Below are 21,392 nucleotides of genomic sequence, written 5' to 3'. Positions count from 1 at the left end.
ACTAGCAATCTAGGACTGGACTGGCACCTACAATGGATCCAAAGTGAGCGTATGGCGCAATGTGCACATACACTTGAAAGCCTGAACCTGGCTCGGGCAAGTATTAACAGCGGTGCAGCAACGATGAGCAGATAACGTAAACAAAATCAAATAGCGGTAAACCCATAACTTACGCCGACATAATACTATTCACTGCCGTAAATATAAATAAGGCATCCCTTAATATTATGCATACATGTGCATCCCGTATGATTTAGGATAATTTCATAAATTCTTATAAATATTAGTCTAATCTAGGCATACGTAGGAAGTTTTTTTTTTTAATGTATAAATGGAAACTAAATAAGTATATAATATTTAATAGCAAAGACCCACTCACATGCGCACTCTAAATTAGTTACTTTTAGGTTTTAATTTATTCATATTTCCACATCACTACACTTTATGGCTTTATCACTTTCCAGGTGTTGGCCAACACATCACGATTCGGGTGTCCAAGTGGACATTTCGGATCGGGGTGTGTCAGCACTCCAAAAATCTCATTCTACACTCTAAACTTTCTATATTAGGAAAGAAAAATATACTTATAAAAAATATAGAATGAGATTTTTGAAATGCCAATAACACTTCTCTTATTCAATTATAATTAGTATATGATTCTTTTCACAATAGAGATTGTTATAACTGTATATATTGTACTATCTTTAATAATTAATACCAGGAGAGTCATAATTTACATACACTTGCATTTGTTTATTTTAGAATTGACTCCAAAATAGAAAGCTTCTTGGTCGACCAAACTTTTCCTATTGTTTTGTTAGGGATTAGATTCTCTCGCTCGTGCTTTGTTTGTTTCAAAGTCAAGGGTACCTTGCATTTTGGGTTTGGTCTCACTTGCATACTCTAGAAGTCCGTTTAATAGTCACTTAGTACTAAGGTCTAGTAGTATTCATCTCCACTTGAGAGATCTTATATTCTATTCTTGCTAAAGGCGAATATAAACTACATTATATTGCTAGCCCATTATGATGTTAAGCTTACCTCCTCTCATTCGTGTAGATAATATCGTTTATTAAAAAAAATGGTAAATTACACAAAACTACCTCAACTATGGGTCAAACAACAATCTCATATCTCATGTTTTAAACATTGTAATTTCATACCTCCAACTTATGAATTCGTTGCAATGTTAGACCTTCGTTAAATTTTCTGTCAATTTGGCTATTAAATGATGACGTAGGAGAAGTGGGGCCCACTCATTCCCCAACTAAAATTAAAAATTAATTTTTTATTTAACAATTAAAATTAATTAAAAAAATGTCTTCCTCAAAATTTTCCAGTTCCTCAAATTTTTCAAAAAAAAAAAAAAAAAAAAACCCTCGAGACCCTCGTCAATTCCGTCCATTCCTGTCACCTTAGGTGCTTCAATATCGGCGAGGACTGCCCCATATTTGATGGCCTCTTTGATATCTACCAGGCCTCCGCTGGCGGCTCAATTAGCGTCGTCGATTCTAATGTGATTCTTATTTGGGTCATTGAATTCCGGGTTACGACCTGCTTTGAACTCGCCGGCAAGCAATGGGGCGACGAAGATGACAGTGGCATTGGTGAAGAGGCCAAAGTATTGGCTGGTGAGGACCTTGGACGACAAGCTGGAGTTGGAGAGGATGAAGCAAAGGCCGAATTTAGGGATCGATGCAATTTCCAGAGGACGAAGAAGAAGAATGAGGTGGTGAAGGAGGCAACGAAGGTGAAGTTGGAGGTGGTTTATATGGGAATTTTTGTTGGGTAGAAGATGCAACCGATGACGAATTGGTTGGTATTATTTGTGAGGCGAATGGTGATGTAGAGTCAGGCGTCATTGATGAGAGTGAGGTCGGTGGCATTGGTGATGTTGGAGAAGTCGTAGCCCAAAACGTCACTTTTTCAGAACCGCGGACTGTATTTTTATTTTATCGCTAGAAAATAACTACTCGGTGGAAAATTTTGATATTTTGACACGAAGCTAAACAACTCACGAATGTCCTTCAACTGGAATTACTCCAAAATTCATTCATTTGGTCACGTTTTGACTCAGATGAAGTCGAAAGTTCTATATTGAAAATATAATTCAAGGTATCAAAATTTCTAAAATAATAACCAACATATACTAAAAATAGTGTTAAATATATAATATAAAATATACTCATCAGTAAACACAAAAATGATTTATAACGGAAATCAAACCCCTTATTTTCATTTTGATTACGGGTGCCCTTACACACATCCGAGACTCCGTCTCATGTTGGATTCTTGTGCCAGCCTAGGAAGAGAAAAAGGAGTTCGGCGTGGCAGGAATCTGACTCTTGATCGTCTGACCCGCTTAACATTTTGATCGTGCGGTCAAAATCACATCTCTCTCGAACAATACACAACACAAACCCCACAAACAGAAACGGAAGAACCCTAGCTACCACTCTGCCCCACTGTTCCAGTGACCCATAGTTCTCCCCCCCCCCCCCCACTCTCTCTCTCACTCGACTGGTGGCAGTACCGGCTCTATGTCGCGACGAGACAGTCGGGATTCCGACTCCAGACGACACCGTTCCAGGTTTGACAGAGAACCCAGGTATTAAATTGGGGGCTTAATTGGGTTTAACGATTTAATGCATTCAGATTGAGCTACTATCGCAATAGATGTAGCATTTTCGTGAGTTCTGAATTCGTATGAAATTTGATGGTATTAACAAAATTGATTGATCTGTTTATCAATACATATGAAAGTAATGCAGAACATAGCGATTTCTCATAGTATTTAATATTTAATTGAAACAAAATGTTAATTCAAGCAGGTAGATTGAGTGCTTTGTTAAAAAAAAAAATGTTAATTTAGGACTAATGTTTCATTTTTGTGAGCATTTGATTGAAAGATTCTATCTTTATGTCGAATGTCTCTGCCTAAGTAGCTTAATTTACGTTTTGGAAGGTAATTTCGAAGTTAATCGTCGCCAGTATATGTTTGCAACATGGTTATAATCATATAGAAATAGTTTGTTTTTAAGTAGAACCCTACAGTTAATGATTGTCACTGGTTGCCTCAGTCCCAAGAGGTCCCGGAGGGGTGAGAAAGACGAAAAAGACAGAATCGCCAGCAAAGGTAATTTAGAAAGTGGGAAGCAGAGTGACCAGGATCAGAAGCACCGCCAGAGGCTGCAAGATACACTGCCACTTGAATCTACATTAGCACCTGACTCAAAGGGGGAAAATGGGGATTCCAGAAAAGAATCCAATAAGAAACCCAGTGGACCTCATGAAGGAACCAAACACTCCACTAATCCATCTGAAATACCCCGGTCTCGATCTTATTTTCAGGTAGTGTATAGATTTATGAATATCATCAACTTGTTTTTCATTTCATACATGATGATGACTAATCTCTTGCACTCATATAATTTAGCTTAGTGATAATTTAGCTTAGGAATATGGATTATTTTGCAAAATACCACTGCCGAATATGTTTTAGCTTAGTAGCCGAATATATTTTAGCTTAGTGATAATTTAGTTACTAACATGTAATTTGTGTTAATGATTTTCTAGGCTGTGTCTAACCTCTGAGTCTATGACACAGCATGTCTTCTGTAGTTTATGTGTATTACATAGTGTGTATTCTGTAGGAACTGCCATATGGTCTCATCCACAAACTTCCCATTGTTCAATGCATACTGTTCGTCAGTATAGAACAATATTAGCAGACTTGTACATTGTTCACTTCCATTTGTTGAGGGTTTTACACGTTAGCAGGTTGTAGCAGTACATAGTTATTACTCTTGAATTTATGGTTATGGTATTAAGGGTTAACTTTTACATCAAAAGCAAGATATTTCTTATTAGATGAATAGACAGCAGTGCACAAGAAAATGCGGTGATTTAATCATGTTTTGTTCCCTTGTTACGACGAAATACAGTATTGGATTTAAAGTCGAAGCTAATTGTTATGCATCCGTACATGCAAGTGATTAAAGTTTGAAATGAAAACACTTTCTCCTATTCTTATTATTGTGCATTGGAATGAGTTCAAAACATGCTTAAGTCTTATTTCCACTTTGACTTGAAATTGCTCAGCTAAGAACCCGTGACTCTGTTGAGTTCACTTATGTTTTTGCTATTCAGTGTATGCAAACCTTTTTACTGGCTGATGTAGTGGGATTCTTGATCTGCCCCATTCCTTAAAGTGGTCCTTGTATATAACAATATTAGGCTTGCCTGTGCATGTCTATTGTCTTGTAACAGCACAATGAGCGTGGTAATGCTGGGCAAGTTGTTCGAAGCTCTGGTCGTGGTTCAACTGCTGGTGAGGTTCCTTGTCATAATTCATTATTTGATTATTAATCACTGTTCTTTTTATGCACTATAAATTAAACATCTCGCTAAAAAAACGAAGGATAAAAGTCTTTTGCATGCCTGTCATTTTTTTCCCATAATCTATGTGGCATGTAATACTTGAATACCATTTACTGTGGGTACAATGTAATTTACTTTTCCTGTTCTACTTTAGAGCATGGATCGTGGAGGGATCCAAAGGATAGGCATGATGATAGGACAGTGAGCAAGACAACAACTAATGATTCACGGTCAAGAAATGAGAAAGCTAAGGCGGGTGAAAACAGGAACTGGCGCCATGATGGGTTCTTTGAAATGGAGGCTGATCCACCATCGGCAAGGAAGAGACCTGCATTCAGGGAGAAGAAGATTCCAGTGGAGTCTGATAATGCTGACAAGACAGCAGCAGAGACTGCAAAGTCAAGCCATCCTGACCCTTCCATGGAAGGAAGCAGAAAAAAGGAGGACAGAGGGCACAACCCACGCCACACAGATAGATCTGATAAGCAATTTGCAGGAGAGAGAGGGTCTTACCGAAGAGATGCACCACCGGGTGTCTTTCCTTCGAGAGAGAGGTACACTGGTGGCGCTGGCCGTAACAACAGGGGAAGAGATGGATTCAGTGGGAGACAAGGTTATAATTCTAGTATGGGTCGTGCTGAGAAATGGACGCATGATTTGTATAACGAGGCTAATAGGAGTCCAACGCCGAAAAATGAAGAGGATCAAATTGCAAAGGTGGAAGCACTTTTGGCTTCATAGGATCGGATCTGCATGCTGATGGCAATAGGTATATTATCTGCAGAGCACTGTTGATTGTGTCTTTAAGCGTCTCTTTTGCATGTTTAACGTAATTAAGATATTCGCTTGCTTTTTTGTAAACCCGATTGCTGATATACAAGTATCGACAACTTTTTAAAGCATTTCCATCATACGAGTAGTTGTATTTTACCAACGAACATGTATGTAGATCTAGCGGGATCTCTCTACCTTTTGGCTGCAGCAGGTTGAAATTGCTTCCTGCCGAGAGAATGTCAGGCTGCCTAAACATTTGCATAACTGACGGCGATGAGTTTGCCATTTGAGGTTTCCTTCTGTTGATACACTTGCTTCCATATTGTGGATCCTTTTGCTTTTGGTGGTCCGAATGCGATGTTCATCCTCATCAGCCATTGTCTTGTCAATCCAACTATCGGTGGTCCGAATACGACTCCATGTAAGTTGTTTTCGTGGGTTGCAATCCATTAACTCAGTAGTTCAGCTATGTAAACGTATTTTGTATCCGTATTGTCATAAAAATTTACAACCGTGCCGTTAACAAAAACCACCACCCACGGGAGACGGCCCATAAAATCCGACATGTGTGTGAGGTGCCTATTGTTATGGTAAACAATATTTAGTTGTATCTCAAAAAAAAAAAAAAAAAAAAGTTTTGTAAGACCAACTCTAATGGTGGGCTAAAAACCAAATTATCCCCCAAACCGACTCCAACCCATGGGGAAATTTTGAGCTAAATGCTAATGCTAAACCAAGGTCAGATTCTCTCCAAAATTATTTAGCCCAGAAATCGGAATTTAAATTTTTCAATATTTATCAGAATTTAAAATTTTTTAGATTAAAATGTTCATAAAATTAATTTACGATAGTCTACATTTATTTTTTTTTTTTAAATTAATTTAACCAAAAAAATAGTCTAAGTTCATTCTTTAATAATCCCGGGCTAAAATTTTAGGCTAGAACGGTTGGAGCAGAAAAGCTGTTTCTGGACTAAAAGCTAAATTTTCTGGACTAAAATATTTGGCTTTTAGCCAAACCATTAGAGATGGTCTAATGTATGGTTTCTATTTTGTATCTAATTAAATAAATATAATTGATGCATGAAAAATTGCATGCTTTGACGAAAACAGAGGACAACATTGCATGAGAACATGTCATATAAACCAATTGCTCCACAATCGTCCTCCAATAAAGGGTTGCACTTAAAGTGTTACTACTCTTTGTAACAAAATCTTCATCCTATAAACATTGAAAACCATCTCGATCCACCAAAAAGACTAAATGTTGACAGCCTAAATAATACCTGATGCGATTCATCCCATAGTAATTGATGCTGGTGTCTCCTCTTTCGTGAACTATTTGTGGTTTGTCAAATAATGAGTTCTACATGCGAGAGGAGCACTAGCATCAATTATTATGAGATTAACCACAAATCACATGACTTGTTTTCTAAGTTATGAGTTCGAGTCTAGAGGGACAGGGAAGACATGAATGGTGACTTCCCAAACTTGGAGGAGGGAGCCGAACATATTAATGAAGGTGATGGTGGATGACGTTGTTTGTTCTTGATATATTTGAAGGTTACTATACTAGGGGAGTTACTATTGGCGTTCCAAAAATTTATCCCACACTCTTCATTCCCATGAAAAAGATGAAGGAATGAATGCATGGTGACAATGTTAGTATTTTCCTAGGAAAATGATTTTCAAGCTCCTAAGTGAAGATTGAACGTATCAAGGAAAAATTTAGGACAAAAATCACTTTATGTATAACCACTCAAACAACAAAACTAAAACTTCCCTCGCCTCCCCTCACTCCTGTGACTTAAACAGCAAAACTGAAACTCGTCTAGTTGTGTTGATCCTAAAAACTACCAAGCCTACGTGGCGCACAGGCCGAGTAATCTATGAACTAACTACGTCATTCGGTTGAATGCGGGGAGTGCCAACTCCTCGGCCGAGTTCGACCGAGGAAGGAACACGTCTCGGCCTCTTGGGTTCTCGAACCTAAAGACAAGGCTACTATTCTTACGAAGTTCACGAATCGTCATCGTTGGATTCGGTCACAGTGATGGTATTCGTCAGAGTAAACTCACGCCGAATCGACACCAAAGTGTAAGGGCACAAATACTCAAAGCAGATATGAGTCTTAATAGTGAACGTGGTTCGGCCATCTGAATGCCGAACTTTAAATCCTACTTGAGAATATCCAATCATAAAATAACTCGGCGTGCAATGCGCCGAGCTTAGTAAGCTGTAACACCTCACTTCGTTGACAAGACTAATGAGATGACCTCGACCAATAAGGATTCAGAAATCCTTTTCGACCGAGACTTGGATAGATAACCAACCGTCCTCGCCGCAGTGCTGTTGATGCCAACGGAAGATGCTGCGAGATCGGCATAGATAGCTCTGTCACCGTAGAATTAGCTGATCTCGCAGCATCTTCCGTTGGCATCAACAGCACTGCGGCGAGGACGGCTGGTTACCTATCCAAGTCTCGGTCGAGAAGAGTTTCCGAATCCTTATTGATTGAGGTTATCTCATTAGCCTTCTTGGCGAAGTGAGGTGTTACAAGTTACTACATTCGGCACATTGAAAGCTGAATTTGATATTGAACTTTGCTAAGTTAGCAGCCTTGTCTTCATGCTCTAGAACCCGAAAGCCGAGACAAGTTCCTTCCTCGGCCGCAGTCGCGAGATTCAGAAGTCAGCAGCGCACCCAACGCAATATCAACAAATTTTACTCCTCGGCCGAGCTCGGCCGAAGAGTTGGCATGCTCCGCATACAACCGAATGACGTAGTTAACTTAATAATTACTCGGCCTGCGCGCCAAGTAGGCTTGGTAGTTTTTAGGGTCAACATTTTGGCACGCCCAGTGAGACCCAGTGCTAAAACTACGAAGTTCACATGATCTATCTCGATCAGGCTTCAAGGGATGAGTGTCATCGCCTATTAAAGAAGCAAAAACAACTTCTCGAAAGATTGGAAAGAATTTCTGAAAGGCAAGAGGCCGGGGGGCAAATTTCCACTCTGGCCACAACCAATATTCGGCCTAAGAAAATTGTTAATTTAGCCGAAGAACAAAGACCACCTATTTTTTCGGTCGAGACTGGAAGTGTGGTAGGCCTAGAAGAAAATGTTCAAGTTTCTGAGCCACAAATTAACTCAGAAAATGAGTCGTCAGAGGAGTGCTCCAATGACAAACAAGGCCGTAACATTGGCTTAGCCCAAGAAACCACGACAATTGATATGATTATTGGCGATAAAGTCGATATGGAGAAATCTCGTTCGGCTAAGATGTTTGAATTAAAAGCTGAAATTATTATGCTCGGGGGGGGGGGGGCATAGTAATTGTTCAATACATTCGACAACCGATGATAAAAAAATATTTCGCCAAGTCAAAAATATTTGGAGGAAAATCCTTATTCGGCCTAGAGCGAAATCAATGTGAAGATTTTGTTATTACAAGATCTCGACTTGGAATAAAGCATCGTTGGCCTCCTCCTAACTATGGTTCGGCCACTTTTCTTTTCGTTTGTTAAATATATATACATGTTATTTTCTTAAACATACGGCTATGCAAGCCGATGCATAAGAAAATAAGGGGGCAACAACATTCTGGCCGAATAAAAATTTGGTCGAGTACACTTGTTTGACTATTTTGGCCGAATGCATTTATTTGTGAACTTTGCTTACAAAAGCCTCGGCCTCGGCCCCATTGCGAAACAAAGCCTCGGTCAAAACATATATATATATATATATATGTATAAAAAAAAAAAAAAAACCACCTTTTGGTCGAATTGTCATGGATATATATATCATGTTGGGATACCATTATTGAATTTTAAATGCCGAGGCATGGATAGCTGAATGACAGGCTATCCACATGTAATTGTTTCTTGAAGACAAGCAGGCTACTTGGTGGTAGGGCTTCGACTTCGACCCCGGCAGGCCTTCAACCCCACTTGGGTTTTCTTGGCCTTGACCCCATTTGTTTTTCCTCGGCACAGCAACAGCACCATCATGCTTCTTTCATGATTGTTGACACTCAGGTCGTCGAAAATGGAGATGATAAGCTGCTCGTGCTTGACTTTACAGTATTTTTGGCATCCCTTTGAATGATGGAAGACAAGACCTTTCTGGTATGGTTCCGCCAATTTATCGGATATATATATACATATGTTTCATGTATGCCAACGTTTTCCGAGCTCGGCGAGAATAAGTTGGTGCTCGGCAATGAAATCATGGGGTTGAGGATATTAACCCATTCGGTCGGTTCAGAAAAAGATGTATATGGCAGCCTTATGCAATCACATTGGAATCTTGGCCAACTCGTCGACCTCGGCCCAGTTTCAGCATAGATGTAAATTGTTCTCAGGTGGCAGGCCGAGCTACCAGGAATGGTCGCATCAAATAAGTTGTTCACCTGCCACTTACTCCTCTGTTGGGAGAAATGATTAGTTATCGATTCGACGGAAGTACTTAGTGGTGGGCCGATGGCCAAGTTCAAATGCAAAATGCTTAGTTTCCTTAACCATTCGGCTTACGAATTGAAGCTCAAGAAAATTGGGGGGCAATGTTTGGGCCTAAAATTACACAATCGGCTTGAGTGATCAAAGTCGTTGAGCATTACAAATTTTCTTCCATGCGTGATGCATATGTGTGTGGGTGAGGGACTTTCCATGCAATTTGTGTATGCGTGGAGTGATCAGCACAAAGATATGTAAAAGGATTAGCATGTTCTGCATGGATGAGAATGGATCAAGTTGGAACTTGACCAAGCAAAAAGTTAGTGATAATTACCATCAAAAAGTGATAAGTGCCGTCTGAAAGGAGATATAATTTGAAATGGATATGGTCTCTTGGGGCATGCAAAAGATAAGAGATGGTAAAGAATAAAATAATATTCTTTTGTTTTCCTACATGGTCAAAACAACAATGTGCATTGAATGTTGCCAATAATCTAGCCAAAGCAAGATTGTCAGATAAATCTTTGAAAGCTGAATTTGGTGGAAGGTCAGGTTTTCAAGATTACAGCGGGTTTTGATTGATGTGATAAGGTGTAGGGTTAGCAACAGATAAAGACTCAAAGTCACGGTGCAATTAGGATGGGTTTCTGCGACTTGGGCACGCACATTTCTATAAATACCATGCGGCAGACAACTAAAAACCTCTCAAATTCAACACACAACTGCCCTGCGCAAACTCTCTCAACAACTTTGAGATTTTTTTTATTTTCTCTTTTCGCTGACACATCTTCCGTTGGCATCAACAACATTGTGAAAGCAACCGGTGATATCTTCAGTTGGCATAGATAGCTCTGTCACCGTAGAATCAGTCGATCTCGTAGCATCTTCCGTTGGCATCAACAGCACTGCGGCGAGGACGGTTGGTTATCTATCCAAGTCTCGGTCGAAAAGGATTTCCGAATCCTTATTGGTCGAGGTCATCTCATTAGCCTTGTCGGCAAAGTGAGGTGTTACAAGTTACTACATTCGGCACATTGAAAGCCGAATTTGATATTGAACTTCGCTAAGTTAGCAGTCTTGTCTTCAGGCTTTAGAACCCGAAGGCCGAGACAAGTTCCTTCCTTGGCCGCAGTCGCGAGATTCAGAAGTCAATAGCGCACCCAACGCAATATCAACAAATTTTACTCCTCGGCTAAGCTCGACCGACGAGTTGGCACGCCCTGCATACAACCGAAGGACGTAGTTAACTTACTAATTACTCGGCCTGCACGCCACGTAGGCTTGGTAGTTTTTAGGGTCAACAAGTTGCTAACCCCTTGCAATGGTTTGGAGTTGTTTACAACATTTCTTCCTTGTCCCTCTACTCCTTCTCTTCACCATTTACCCTCCCGCACCTACCTCTTCCCCATCTATCCAACCATTATTTTGTGAGCAACCTTCCATGCTCTAATGGATGCCAATCTCAAACCCATTTATATGCTCCCTTTTTGGGATAGATTGATGGGTTTGAGTCAGGCTTGTGACTGTGGTGGGTCGAAATCACCTTCTACCGATTATTTTCACAGTGACCGTACCCCTCCCTAAATGTTTTAGTGGCTGAGCCGTATTCCTTACATTAAATTCGAGTTGGAGGATCCCTCCAAGGGCCATGACTGTTGCAGATCTAGCTTGATTCAAGATCCATGATTAGATTTGTTACGGGTGGCACTTTTAGTGGGTCTATCAAACCAACCCACTCGATATGAATTGGATTGGGTTGGGTTATAAACATTAACTATTTATTTATGAGTGAAAATTTGACCACTCATTCAATAAGTGAGTTGAGTTGGGTTGAAGTATTATTTAACTCAATTGCAACTGATTCACCTGAATTATAATAAATTTTTTTAACAAACGATATTATCTACATTAAGTAGGAGGGGATGAGTTTAGCCTTACAATAGGCTATCAATAATTTGGTTCAAATTCTTAAACACACATGTATATTATATATATATATATTATCTATCTATATTCTATATTATTAAGAGAACACACCTTGTCAACTTTTTTGCCCGCTTTTTCCAATTTTGTACCTCACTTTTGAATACACAATGTTGAGATAAGGGGGGTAAAATAGTAATTTTATACCTTTTGATAAAATGACAATCATATCCCTTTTTTCCTATTTTACACTCACTTTTGATATCTAATATTTACATAAGGAAGGCAAAATAGTAATTTTGTATCAAAATATTTACATAAGATAAAATATGCACTTATTAAGAGAAATTGTTCCATCATCATTTTTTTCATACAGGTAAGTGAAATCATGATGTTTTTTAGATAAGTTGAATGAACTGAAGCGGTTGTGCTTGAGGAGAATGTGGGAGGATGTGGGCGGTTGTTCACACACACAAAGTGTGTGCTCTCTGCTAGTATATAATAGGGTAGTGTTAACTATATACCCATTTTTACCTCTCACATACCCCTTTCAATTCCTTGTTATAAATTAAATAAAATGAAAACTAATGAAAAAGGCTTAAAAACTTTGAGTTTTAATAAAATGACAAAAATGTGTTGTAAGTGAATAATATCAAGATTGACTTTTTAAAGTAAAAATATGATTTTTCACACTGCCCCCTAAAAATAAAAAAGAAATCAATTAAATCAACTCGCGGAAACCGCCCAATCCACTCGGCATAAAAGGAGTTAAGCTGGGTTGGTTTGCCCATTTTCGCAAGGACAAAGCGATTTACTAGTCTCTTCCCAGATTTTCCTGCACTACTGAAGCAAATACAACATGAGTGGCGCCAATAACGGTACTCTCTCTCTCCCTCTCTCTCTCCAATCTGTTTGGTATCTGAGAAAATCTAACCTCATACAACTTTCTCAGCAACCAAACAAACATGACACAATTAAATCTTTCGGATCCCCTTACTCTCAATTGTAATCTCTCTCCCTCTCTCTACAGATGCCACTTCGCCTTCCTTCCTCTCCGACAAATCGGCCAAGATCTTCGTAGCCGGCCACCGCGGCCTCGTCGGCTCCGCCATCGTCCGCAAGCTCCTAGCCCTAGGCTTCACCAACCTCGTCCTCCGCACCCACGCCGAGCTCGACCTCACCCGCCAAGCCGACGTCGAGTCCTTCTTCGCCGCCGAGAAACCCCGATTCGTGATCCTCGCCGCCGCTAAAGTCGGCGGCATTCACGCCAACAACACCTACCCGGCGGATTTCATCGCCGTCAATCTCCAGATCCAGACCAACGTCATCGACGCCGCCTACCGATTCGGAGTCAAGAAGCTCTTGTTCCTCGGCTCCTCCTGCATTTACCCCAAATTCGCTCCTCAGCCCATCCCGGAGAACGCATTGCTGACGGGCCCGCTCGAGCCCACGAACGAGTGGTACGCCATTGCCAAGATCGCCGGGATCAAGATGTGCCAGGCGTATCGGATTCAGTACAATTGGGATGCAATTTCTGGGATGCCCACCAATTTGTACGGGCCGCATGATAACTTTCACCCCGAAAATTCGCACGTTTTGCCGGCACTGATGAGGCGGTTTCATGAGGCAAAGGTGAAGGGTGCGGAGGAGGTGGTGGTGTGGGGGACCGGAAGCCCCTTGAGGGAGTTTTTGCATGTCGATGATTTGGCGGATGGGGTGGTGTTCATGATGGAGAGTTACAGTGGGTTGGAGCATGTCAATGTGGGGAGTGGCAAGGAAGTGACTATCAAGGAGTTGGCTGAGCTTGTCAAGGAGGTTGTTGGGTTCGGGGGACGACTTGTCTGGGACTCTACTAAGCCGGATGGAACTCCGAGGAAGCTCATGGATAGCTCAAAGCTCGCAGGCTTGGGATGGACACCGAAGATCTCGCTGAAAGATGGGCTTGTTGATACTTATAGCTGGTACTTGGAGAATGTCAAGCAGTGATAGTGCAGGTGATTCCATTGCATTAGATTTCGTTTTTGTTATCATCCTTAAATTGTTATTGTTCTTAGTTACATGTAAAATGAGGAGCCTAGCCTACCTTGGATGTTGATTCTGTATCGATTATGTCGAATAAGTTATCTGTGCATTTGCTGCTACTAGAACCAAGTGAGCTATTTGTATTTACAGATTGAACCATTTTAGATAATTTCATATATATGTTTAATAAAATCTTCATGTTAATAGGATTCCCAAAGTAGCGGTAGACTTCATTATCTTCTTAGTTAAGCGGTTTCATCTTCTTCTTTGCATCGATTTGGTTCTCTACCCTCCCTGTTTCATTATCTTTTGAAGCTTCCTATCCGTGCCCCTAGGCTTGCAATGATTTAGTTCCCGGTTGGAGAGATTTGAGTAGGGTAACCCCAAACTGTGAAACAGTAGTGTTGGAAAAATGAAGAAATGGCCTGAAGGTGTCCACTTCATCAACCGAAATGCCCTTCAAAATTGGTCATAGTTTGTCAACTTTTGTAACAGTTGTATCACACAAAGTCAAGTTCTTTGTGTGATGGTCTAAAATTCAAGGGTCAAGGACCAAAGGAGGCGTTTGATCAACACGGACACCTACAGCAGACTAAGCTCCATTGTAGGTTTAAGAGAAGAAAAGAAGTGGACAACCGTGGTCGGTTAGCCTCCAACTCAGGAATGCCTGATTTGTAACCTTTGATCTAGGCTCTCACTCGCTCACTTGAGCCTTTAATACATTCAGTAACTCTTGGGATATCTAATTATCATTCCCTGTTTTATATGGTATTTATACATGCATTTATAGTGAAAAATTCTTACATACAACACGCTCCTCACGCTGTGAGAGAAACGTTGCATTCCCTCTGTCATGTTTAAGAATCTTTCTGCACATAATAAGGTGTGCGTGAACATAAACTTGTACTAATCTGGGGAAAACCTCTTATCGCTTGGCCTAATTACATGCAGCAGTAGTGTTAGTTCTAACCAGCTTAAGGGGAAAATATACTGTCACCACTGGCACATCTCCACACCTGTGGATAGTACTCGTTCTCTTTCAATGCCATTGCTCGGACAGATCCTTGAATTCGTTACATTTTGAATGACAAGTAGCTGGAAATGACCCTCTCCTTACCTTTTTAACAATCCCATTCCCCTTAGGCACCGCGTGATCATTCAGCGCTGGCATCCCGACAGCCTAACACAGAATTCAGAAAATGAAATGATATAAACAGAAAGTTAAGAGTTAATAATTTGATTAGAGAAAAGTGTCGGATGAAGTACTCACGGGCGAAGGTGATGGAGACGGTGATGGAGAGCTAGCGAAGTTGGACTGAACCGAGAAGAAATGAGCATGGTGAGCAAGAGGGCAAACAGAAGTTTTCTAGGATTTGCTGCTGCTTGCATTTTCGTTCTGTTTGAGGCAATGCTCTGTTTGACTTTCTATAAAAGCTGTTTTCTTTTCGTTTTTCAATTAAATTGAAAATTTTGAATTCGTCTGGTACAAGAAGGTGCAGGTGAGAGTATGCGATGAATGTTGCAGTGGTTGAAAAATTAGGGTAAGATTCTGAAGTAGTCAAGATGCTCCTCACGTGTTAGCTAAGGAGAATATGATCATCTTGCAAGGGTGGTCACGTGTGTATGACACCATCAAGATGTTGGCAGAAATGAAAGGCCTTTTTGTTTGGAAAATGATTTTTGAACATTACTCGCTCTTCTTTAATCAAAAGGCTAAAAATAAACATGAGTGTGCATGCGACGAAATATGGGATGTGATCATTTTCCTTGATCATAATCTAATTTTACCCTTAATTCGCAACTCTGTAACTTTGCTCCCTTTGTTCTTTCATTTCGTATGCCAAGTTAATCCCATTTCGTCATGTTGCCATGTTGGTTAGAAAATTGTTAACTTGGTTGTTTGGGACTAGAGCCAAAACAATAAACATACCAAGTTTTAAGCAAATTGTCGATTTATTAACCATTTTTCTGACCAAATGACGGAATGGAGTAACATGAGACATGAAATGAAAGCACATAAAGTAAAGTGAGATTTTCATCATAACATTGTGAGCATATAAACAAATTATCCAAGATAATAACAATCAGATCCTCCTAGTCCACAAGGTGCAAGAAAAACCTTGGTCAAATATTTCCCAATAAAATATTTGAATAAATGAGAGGGTGAACAACTTTTCCATTTGATATTTTATGACCTACAAATTAAACAAATCTAGACTCGGGTTGTTCATGTTTGAGTATTTGCCAATCAAAATTTTGTGTTCTCAAGTTAATGTCAATATCTACAAGACTCACACTTTTGGGAACTTGAAGAGGAGAAAGAAAAGGGAGAATAAACAGTTTTAGGTGTATCAAATGAAGATCCCAAGCTGATAGGATAAAATTACAACAGAAAATTTGCTACTGCAACCCCAAAAAGAATTGAATGACATCCAAAATTTTCAAAACTACAGAAAAACTAATTATCGTCTGCAGAATGTTGGCCACTTTGACGGGCATTAACAAACTTTCGGGCATTAACACCTCTGGGATCAAGAAGAGAACTATCTGACCTGAAGATCTTCTATATCAGTTAGAGTGTTCTCAGTTGACCTCTTGTTGGGTAAGTTCACCACCAACTGACCACATGCTCCACTTATGTCCTGACCCTGACCCATTTCCTTGCGAACTGTAGTTCGAATGCCATAAGTGCCTCGTAGAATTTTCTGGAAGCTCTTTACTTTGTTTTCATTACTGGTTGAGAATTTACTTAGAATACCAATTGGATTAAGAGGTATTAAATTAATTACCTGTAGGACAGCAAACAACAAATGCGAAGGTTATTTTGGATATATATGATACGCAGACACACAGAAGAGACGGAAGTTCATAGATTAGAACTCACCACTTGAAATGTCTCTAGCAATTTTCCGAGTTGGTGTGCATGTTGCTCCTCATCATTCACTCCATCAAGCATTATGTACTCAATGAAGATTTTCTGCTGACTAAAGAATCAGATTGAAGGGCAATAGTGAGATTCCCTAGGAGTGTAAAACGACATTTCAGTTTCATTGTAAAGAAACGAAAGCTAAAAGAATTTACTAAACACATGAGGTGTAACAAAACTTTACGTGTTATTTTGATATTCTTGCAGTGTATCCATAAGCTTTACTAAAGGAAAAGCCCGAGCTGCAGGCATTATCTGACAACGGATTTCCTGGACTGGTGCATGAAGTGAAACTGCTAAATTCAGACCTGGAAGATCACTAAGAAGCTTTTTGATAGCATGAATAATGCCAACCTACAGAAGATTAGATGAACAACTGATAGACCAGTAAGCCAAATGTTTTTAGCAGTTCGAACTACATCATTACTAATGCAACTATGATTGACCACACTCAACGAAAGAAGCAAAAAAGTACTACATACTACCCAATTTACTAAGATCCACCACATATAAAAACTACAAAACTTTGATTGTATAATCAAATAGAATAGCTTGAGAAAGTTATTAAAATCCACCATATCTGAATGTTTTGGCAGATAACAATATCTTAGACATAATGGTAATTTTCGATGCCCACCGTCGACACAGTAATTTTCTTTCGTGACAGATGAAATGGTGATCCAGTCATGACTTGAATCGCTTCCACTAAGGAACCATAGTTATTCAACTGTTCTCCCATTCCCTGACAAAATACACAAAATCAAAGTGTTCAACATTCAATGGTTCCCATATTTCCTCCATATCCATATCATTCAATAACAATCCCAAATGAAGTAAAGAAAAAACAATTACCATGAACACAATATTGCGTATAGGCGAAATGCGAGAAGCATGAACCAATTGCTCCACAATCTCCCCCGATGTCAGATTGCTCTTAAACCCCATACTCTCGGTAGCACAGAAAGTACAACCCATTTTGCAACCAACCTTACACATCAACATAAACATTCAATACCAGAAATTTCGACACGAAAACAAAAAAATTCAAAACTTTGATACCTGAGAATGATACACACAAGGTGGACCTAGGACCACCAGGGCGGGGCTTCCCGTCATACCTTCCCAAGCGGCTGTCATATCGCATAATCACAGCCTCCACAAGAGCCCCATTCTAACAAAAACAAAATAATGTGAGAATTTTTTTCACGGCGGCATTTTATCAAACAGTTTGTGTGCAGCATAAGAAATGGGGCAAACCTGCAGTTTTATGAGGAGCTTGGTGGTGAGTTGGTCTGAGGAGTCCATGACCTTGTGGACGGACGAGGTTAGGGTTTTGAATTTGGAGGTCAGGAGAGGGTACGCTGCCGAGGGCAAAGATGGAATTTGGTCGAATTGGGCATCGGGGTTTTGGATCACCTGCTTCCATATGTAGGGGATCAAGCTGGGCTTGACCCCGGAATTTTCCAGTTCCTATTTCAGCTCTCCGGCGTCGAAGATTGATCGAAACGCCGTCGTATTTCGCGCGCTTTGCATAGTTTTGAAAGTTGGTTTGGGTGTTGCGGCAATGGAGTCGGAGTGTGGCTTATGGCTCTGTTGGGAAATCATCCGTCGGGGAAGGAAACCGTGGAAGAGCGTCTGAAAAAAAAATTAAAACGACGTCGGGTTGCCCCTTGTGTGAGAGTTTAGGGCCTAATCAGACAAAAAAAAAAAACAAATTTTTACCCGTACTTCTAGGAGAAATTCTAAGGTCCGGAAATTGACTCATTTCATACAGCACAAAGAAAAAAAAAGGGATTTTTTTATATAGGCGTCTCAATTTTGAATTTTATAGATCAAACATTCATGACTTTTAGTTATTTGATCATTTTTTTTTGTTATAATTTTGGTGCTATATGCACATTATATTGTAACAAATTTCCTATAATCTAGCCTTTTGATTACACTCTCCTCCGTTAGAGATAATTGTTAAAAAAAAATGGTTAGATTCAATTTATTTTCACAATAATGCTACAATTTAGCAATAATTATCTACGATTTAAGATATTTTCTTTCCAAAATAGTTTAAAATATTTTTAAATCCCACAAAATCAAACGTACCGAAATAAGTTTTTCTTTTAGTACGTTAAGAGAAAATAGGATTGAGAATAATATAAACGTACCAATATACAATGTGTACAAAATAAAACGTACCAAAATAAAAATAATGTACCAATATTAACAATATGTATCAAATCAAATGTACCAAAATTGTTAATAAACGTACCAATTAATGATTTTTTAAAAAAAAATTCAAACGTACCCGCATATACTATATACGTAATGTATTGTACCTAATAATAATTCGTCAACAACTATTGACACACTTCGACCCGGAATGTCCACTAGGATTCCGAATCAAGCTGTGCTGGCCGACACCTGGAAGGTGACGAAGCCATAAAGTGTAGTGATGTGGAAAATGTGAATACATTTAAAACTAAAAGTGTATAAATACAAGAGTGCGCTGTGAGCGGGAATGAACCCATTTCACACATGATGTCAAAGCATAAGTAAAGTACAATAAGATAGAATAAGGATTATACCCTCAAAGATAGTCACCTATACTGAGATTTGCCAAGAATCCTCATCGATAAGATAGTTCAGTTGCTAAAACCTGGAGGGGTGAAAAACAAGGGTAAGTGGGTCTGAAAATAAAGTTTTATAAAAACCTTTTTGAAAACATTGTAACCCTTCGCCTTAAAACAAGTATAGTTTCCATAAAATCATACTACATATAAGTATGAAATCAAATGCATGCCAACAGTAAATCTAGAAGTATGCCACAGCACGGTATGTCATCAGCAATATGAATATAATCATAAGCTCAACAATATGTACTAGCATGCAAGTCGGAGTCACCTAATGTGACCTGTACAACTGCACCTATGGCTCATCAATCTATGCTAACACACGAGTCGGAGTCACCTAATATGACCTGTACGATATGCTAGGTGTAATAATATATGCTCTAGTGCTACGATCACTTGAAGGCTAGCGTTATGTGTGGGTCACCTATGAGTCATAGTCACCTAATGCAACCTGTACGACAGGCTAACACCTAACTTTGATCCAAGGCGAGCGTGCGATGTGGGAGGTGAACGATCATGTGAAGGCTGGCCCTGGCTCAAGGAAAGAACACTAAATCCGGGGTGCAGCAATGATGAGCACTACATAAATATATGCATGCCATAATGATAAGCACTAACACCTAGAGTCTGCGCTATAACTCCCTAGCACGAATATAGAGGCATCTCGAACGATCGACCCTTAGAATAATGATCAAATCACGTCTCTGAATTCTTATCAATAGAACACGTAACTTACATAAAACACATCCCTAAGGACGTTCTACAATGATTTGAAACCCATTAACAAAAAATTAACCGTCGGTCAAAGGTCGACGGTAGGGTCCACAACCCTATGTAACTCGATCCGGAAGATCCGCAACTCAGATTTCCAATTTGTAACTTCCAAAGATCCATATTATTCTTCTAGAACATCGTACTAAAGTTTCACTACGATCCAACGGTTGGATCTCTACCAATTGCAAATTGAAGTGGCAATCAACATTTTATTTTAAGAACTTACAAATCCAATTCGACAAGATCCATACGTCAGATTCCTAATCCATGAGTTTCTAATATCCTCAAGTATTACATACTATAATGTACTAAAGTTTGGTGGCGATCCAACGGTCGGATCAACAATTCATATAAGGATCAAGTGGCGGTATCTATCAAAACTATGTTCAAACGGTGAGATTTCATCAATCGGACTTCACATATAGAATTGGGGTATCAAATTTAGCCTAGGAAGGTTAGGGGGTACCTCAAACCACGCGCCGCCGCACATCGCTGTTGGTCACCCCGACTTGCCGAAAAAATCAACTATTTTTAAAAACTCTCAAATTTGACAGAAATGAAGATCTCAATGAGTAGAGCAAGTTTTATACCTATGACCAAGTTCAATTTGGCTGGGACAAGCTCCAATTTAGCTCACACCCGCTGGAAACCCTATAATAGGTGAGCTTCGATTTTTCCTCCTCGGTGTTCCGTCGCCCCTATAACTGATTAGGCTTTGTTCCACGGCTCTAGGTAAGTTTTTTGATGGTGAGGATCGACGGTAACACCTTGGCGGATCGACGCCATGGAAGTCCCGACGCCACCGATGCTATTCTACAAGAAATAAGAGCCAATCCTCGTCTATAATGGGTGGAAATGGAAGATGAGAGGTCGGGAACAAGTTTCCAAGTGAAAGCTCGATGAATTTTGCCTGAAAATCGCCGAATGAGTGCTGGAATTAAACTGCAGTCGTCGGGTCGTGGATCCGAAACGGGTCAAAGAGAAAGAGGTTTCTAATCCCCTATTTACTCATTGGTCCTCTCTTTCTTCCTCCCGATTGGTCCTTGCCTTTCCTTTCTCTTCCCCATTTGCTGAGCCCTCATCCTCCTTCTCATTTCTCCTTCTTTTTCCCAATTAGGCAGCATGCCCCTTCTTTTCTCTTTTTTTTTTCTTTTTTTTTCTCTCATATGTCCCTCTCCCTTAACTAATATTAAATAATAACATAATAACAAAATAATATTAAAATAATAATACAATAATTATGAGAAAATAATAAATTGTAACCTTTATAAAAGTACTTTTTAGATTTGTAGTATGGTAAAACCTCCATCGTAGTTTTGATTTCAATTTTGTTTGCGTCTACGCGTTTGCACCGCTGAGTACTTCAAGAATACACTAAAATAATATTTTGTACGTCTCACTATACATTGGTCAACGAAAGTCAATAATCTTGCCTCTAGGGCATTTTCATCAATGAAATCCTGTTCTTGGATTTCACTATTGTAATCTACGTATTTCGTATTCACGGGATTTTATA

At 39.6% G+C, this 21,392-nt stretch overlaps 3 protein-coding genes across 3 annotated transcripts; 2 read left to right on the top strand and 1 right to left on the bottom strand.

Annotated features, from left to right (window-relative positions):
* Positions 1-2,205: 2,205 nt before the first annotated feature.
* Positions 2,206-5,282, top strand: LOC114824824 (uncharacterized). The gene is made up of 4 exons (XM_029102125.2): positions 2,206-2,608; positions 3,081-3,351; positions 4,270-4,330; positions 4,535-5,282. The coding sequence occupies exons 1-4, from the start codon at positions 2,541-2,543 to the stop codon at positions 5,119-5,121; spliced, it is 987 nt and encodes a 328-aa protein (XP_028957958.2). The 5' UTR covers positions 2,206-2,540; the 3' UTR covers positions 5,122-5,282.
* Positions 5,283-12,263: 6,981 nt separating this feature from the next.
* On the top strand, positions 12,264-13,744 carry LOC103427409 (putative GDP-L-fucose synthase 2). The gene is made up of 2 exons (XM_008365461.3): positions 12,264-12,408; positions 12,561-13,744. The coding sequence occupies exons 1-2, from the start codon at positions 12,390-12,392 to the stop codon at positions 13,514-13,516; spliced, it is 975 nt and encodes a 324-aa protein (XP_008363683.1). The 5' UTR covers positions 12,264-12,389; the 3' UTR covers positions 13,517-13,744.
* A 2,031-nt stretch (positions 13,745-15,775) lies between these two features.
* Positions 15,776-18,175, bottom strand: LOC103427408 (uncharacterized). The gene is given in 7 exon segments (XM_070822347.1): positions 15,776-16,341; positions 16,437-16,536; positions 16,663-16,832; positions 17,116-17,220; positions 17,331-17,465; positions 17,530-17,649; positions 17,736-18,175. Coding segments are annotated over 7 exon segments (1,224 nt in total). The 5' UTR covers positions 18,084-18,175; the 3' UTR covers positions 15,776-16,095.
* Between the last annotated feature and the right edge of the window lie 3,217 nt (positions 18,176-21,392).

This window comes from Malus domestica, chromosome 05, assembly GCF_042453785.1.
Source record: "Malus domestica chromosome 05, GDT2T_hap1".
Lineage (NCBI taxonomy): Eukaryota > Viridiplantae > Streptophyta > Magnoliopsida > Rosales > Rosaceae > Malus > Malus domestica.
Note: the sequence above shows the minus strand (reverse complement) of the source record. Positions and strands in the feature narration are given on the sequence as shown.

Coding starts and splice junctions, on each gene's coding strand:
- LOC114824824 (XM_029102125.2), top strand. CDS start 2,541: ATGTCGCGACGAGACAGTCGGGATTCCGACTCCAGACGACACCGTTCC. Junction 3,352..4,269: donor GGTCTCGATCTTATTTTCAG/GTAGTGTATAGA, acceptor GTCTTGTAACAG/CACAATGAGCGTGGTAATGC. Junction 4,331..4,534: donor TGGTCGTGGTTCAACTGCTG/GTGAGGTTCCTT, acceptor GTTCTACTTTAG/AGCATGGATCGTGGAGGGAT.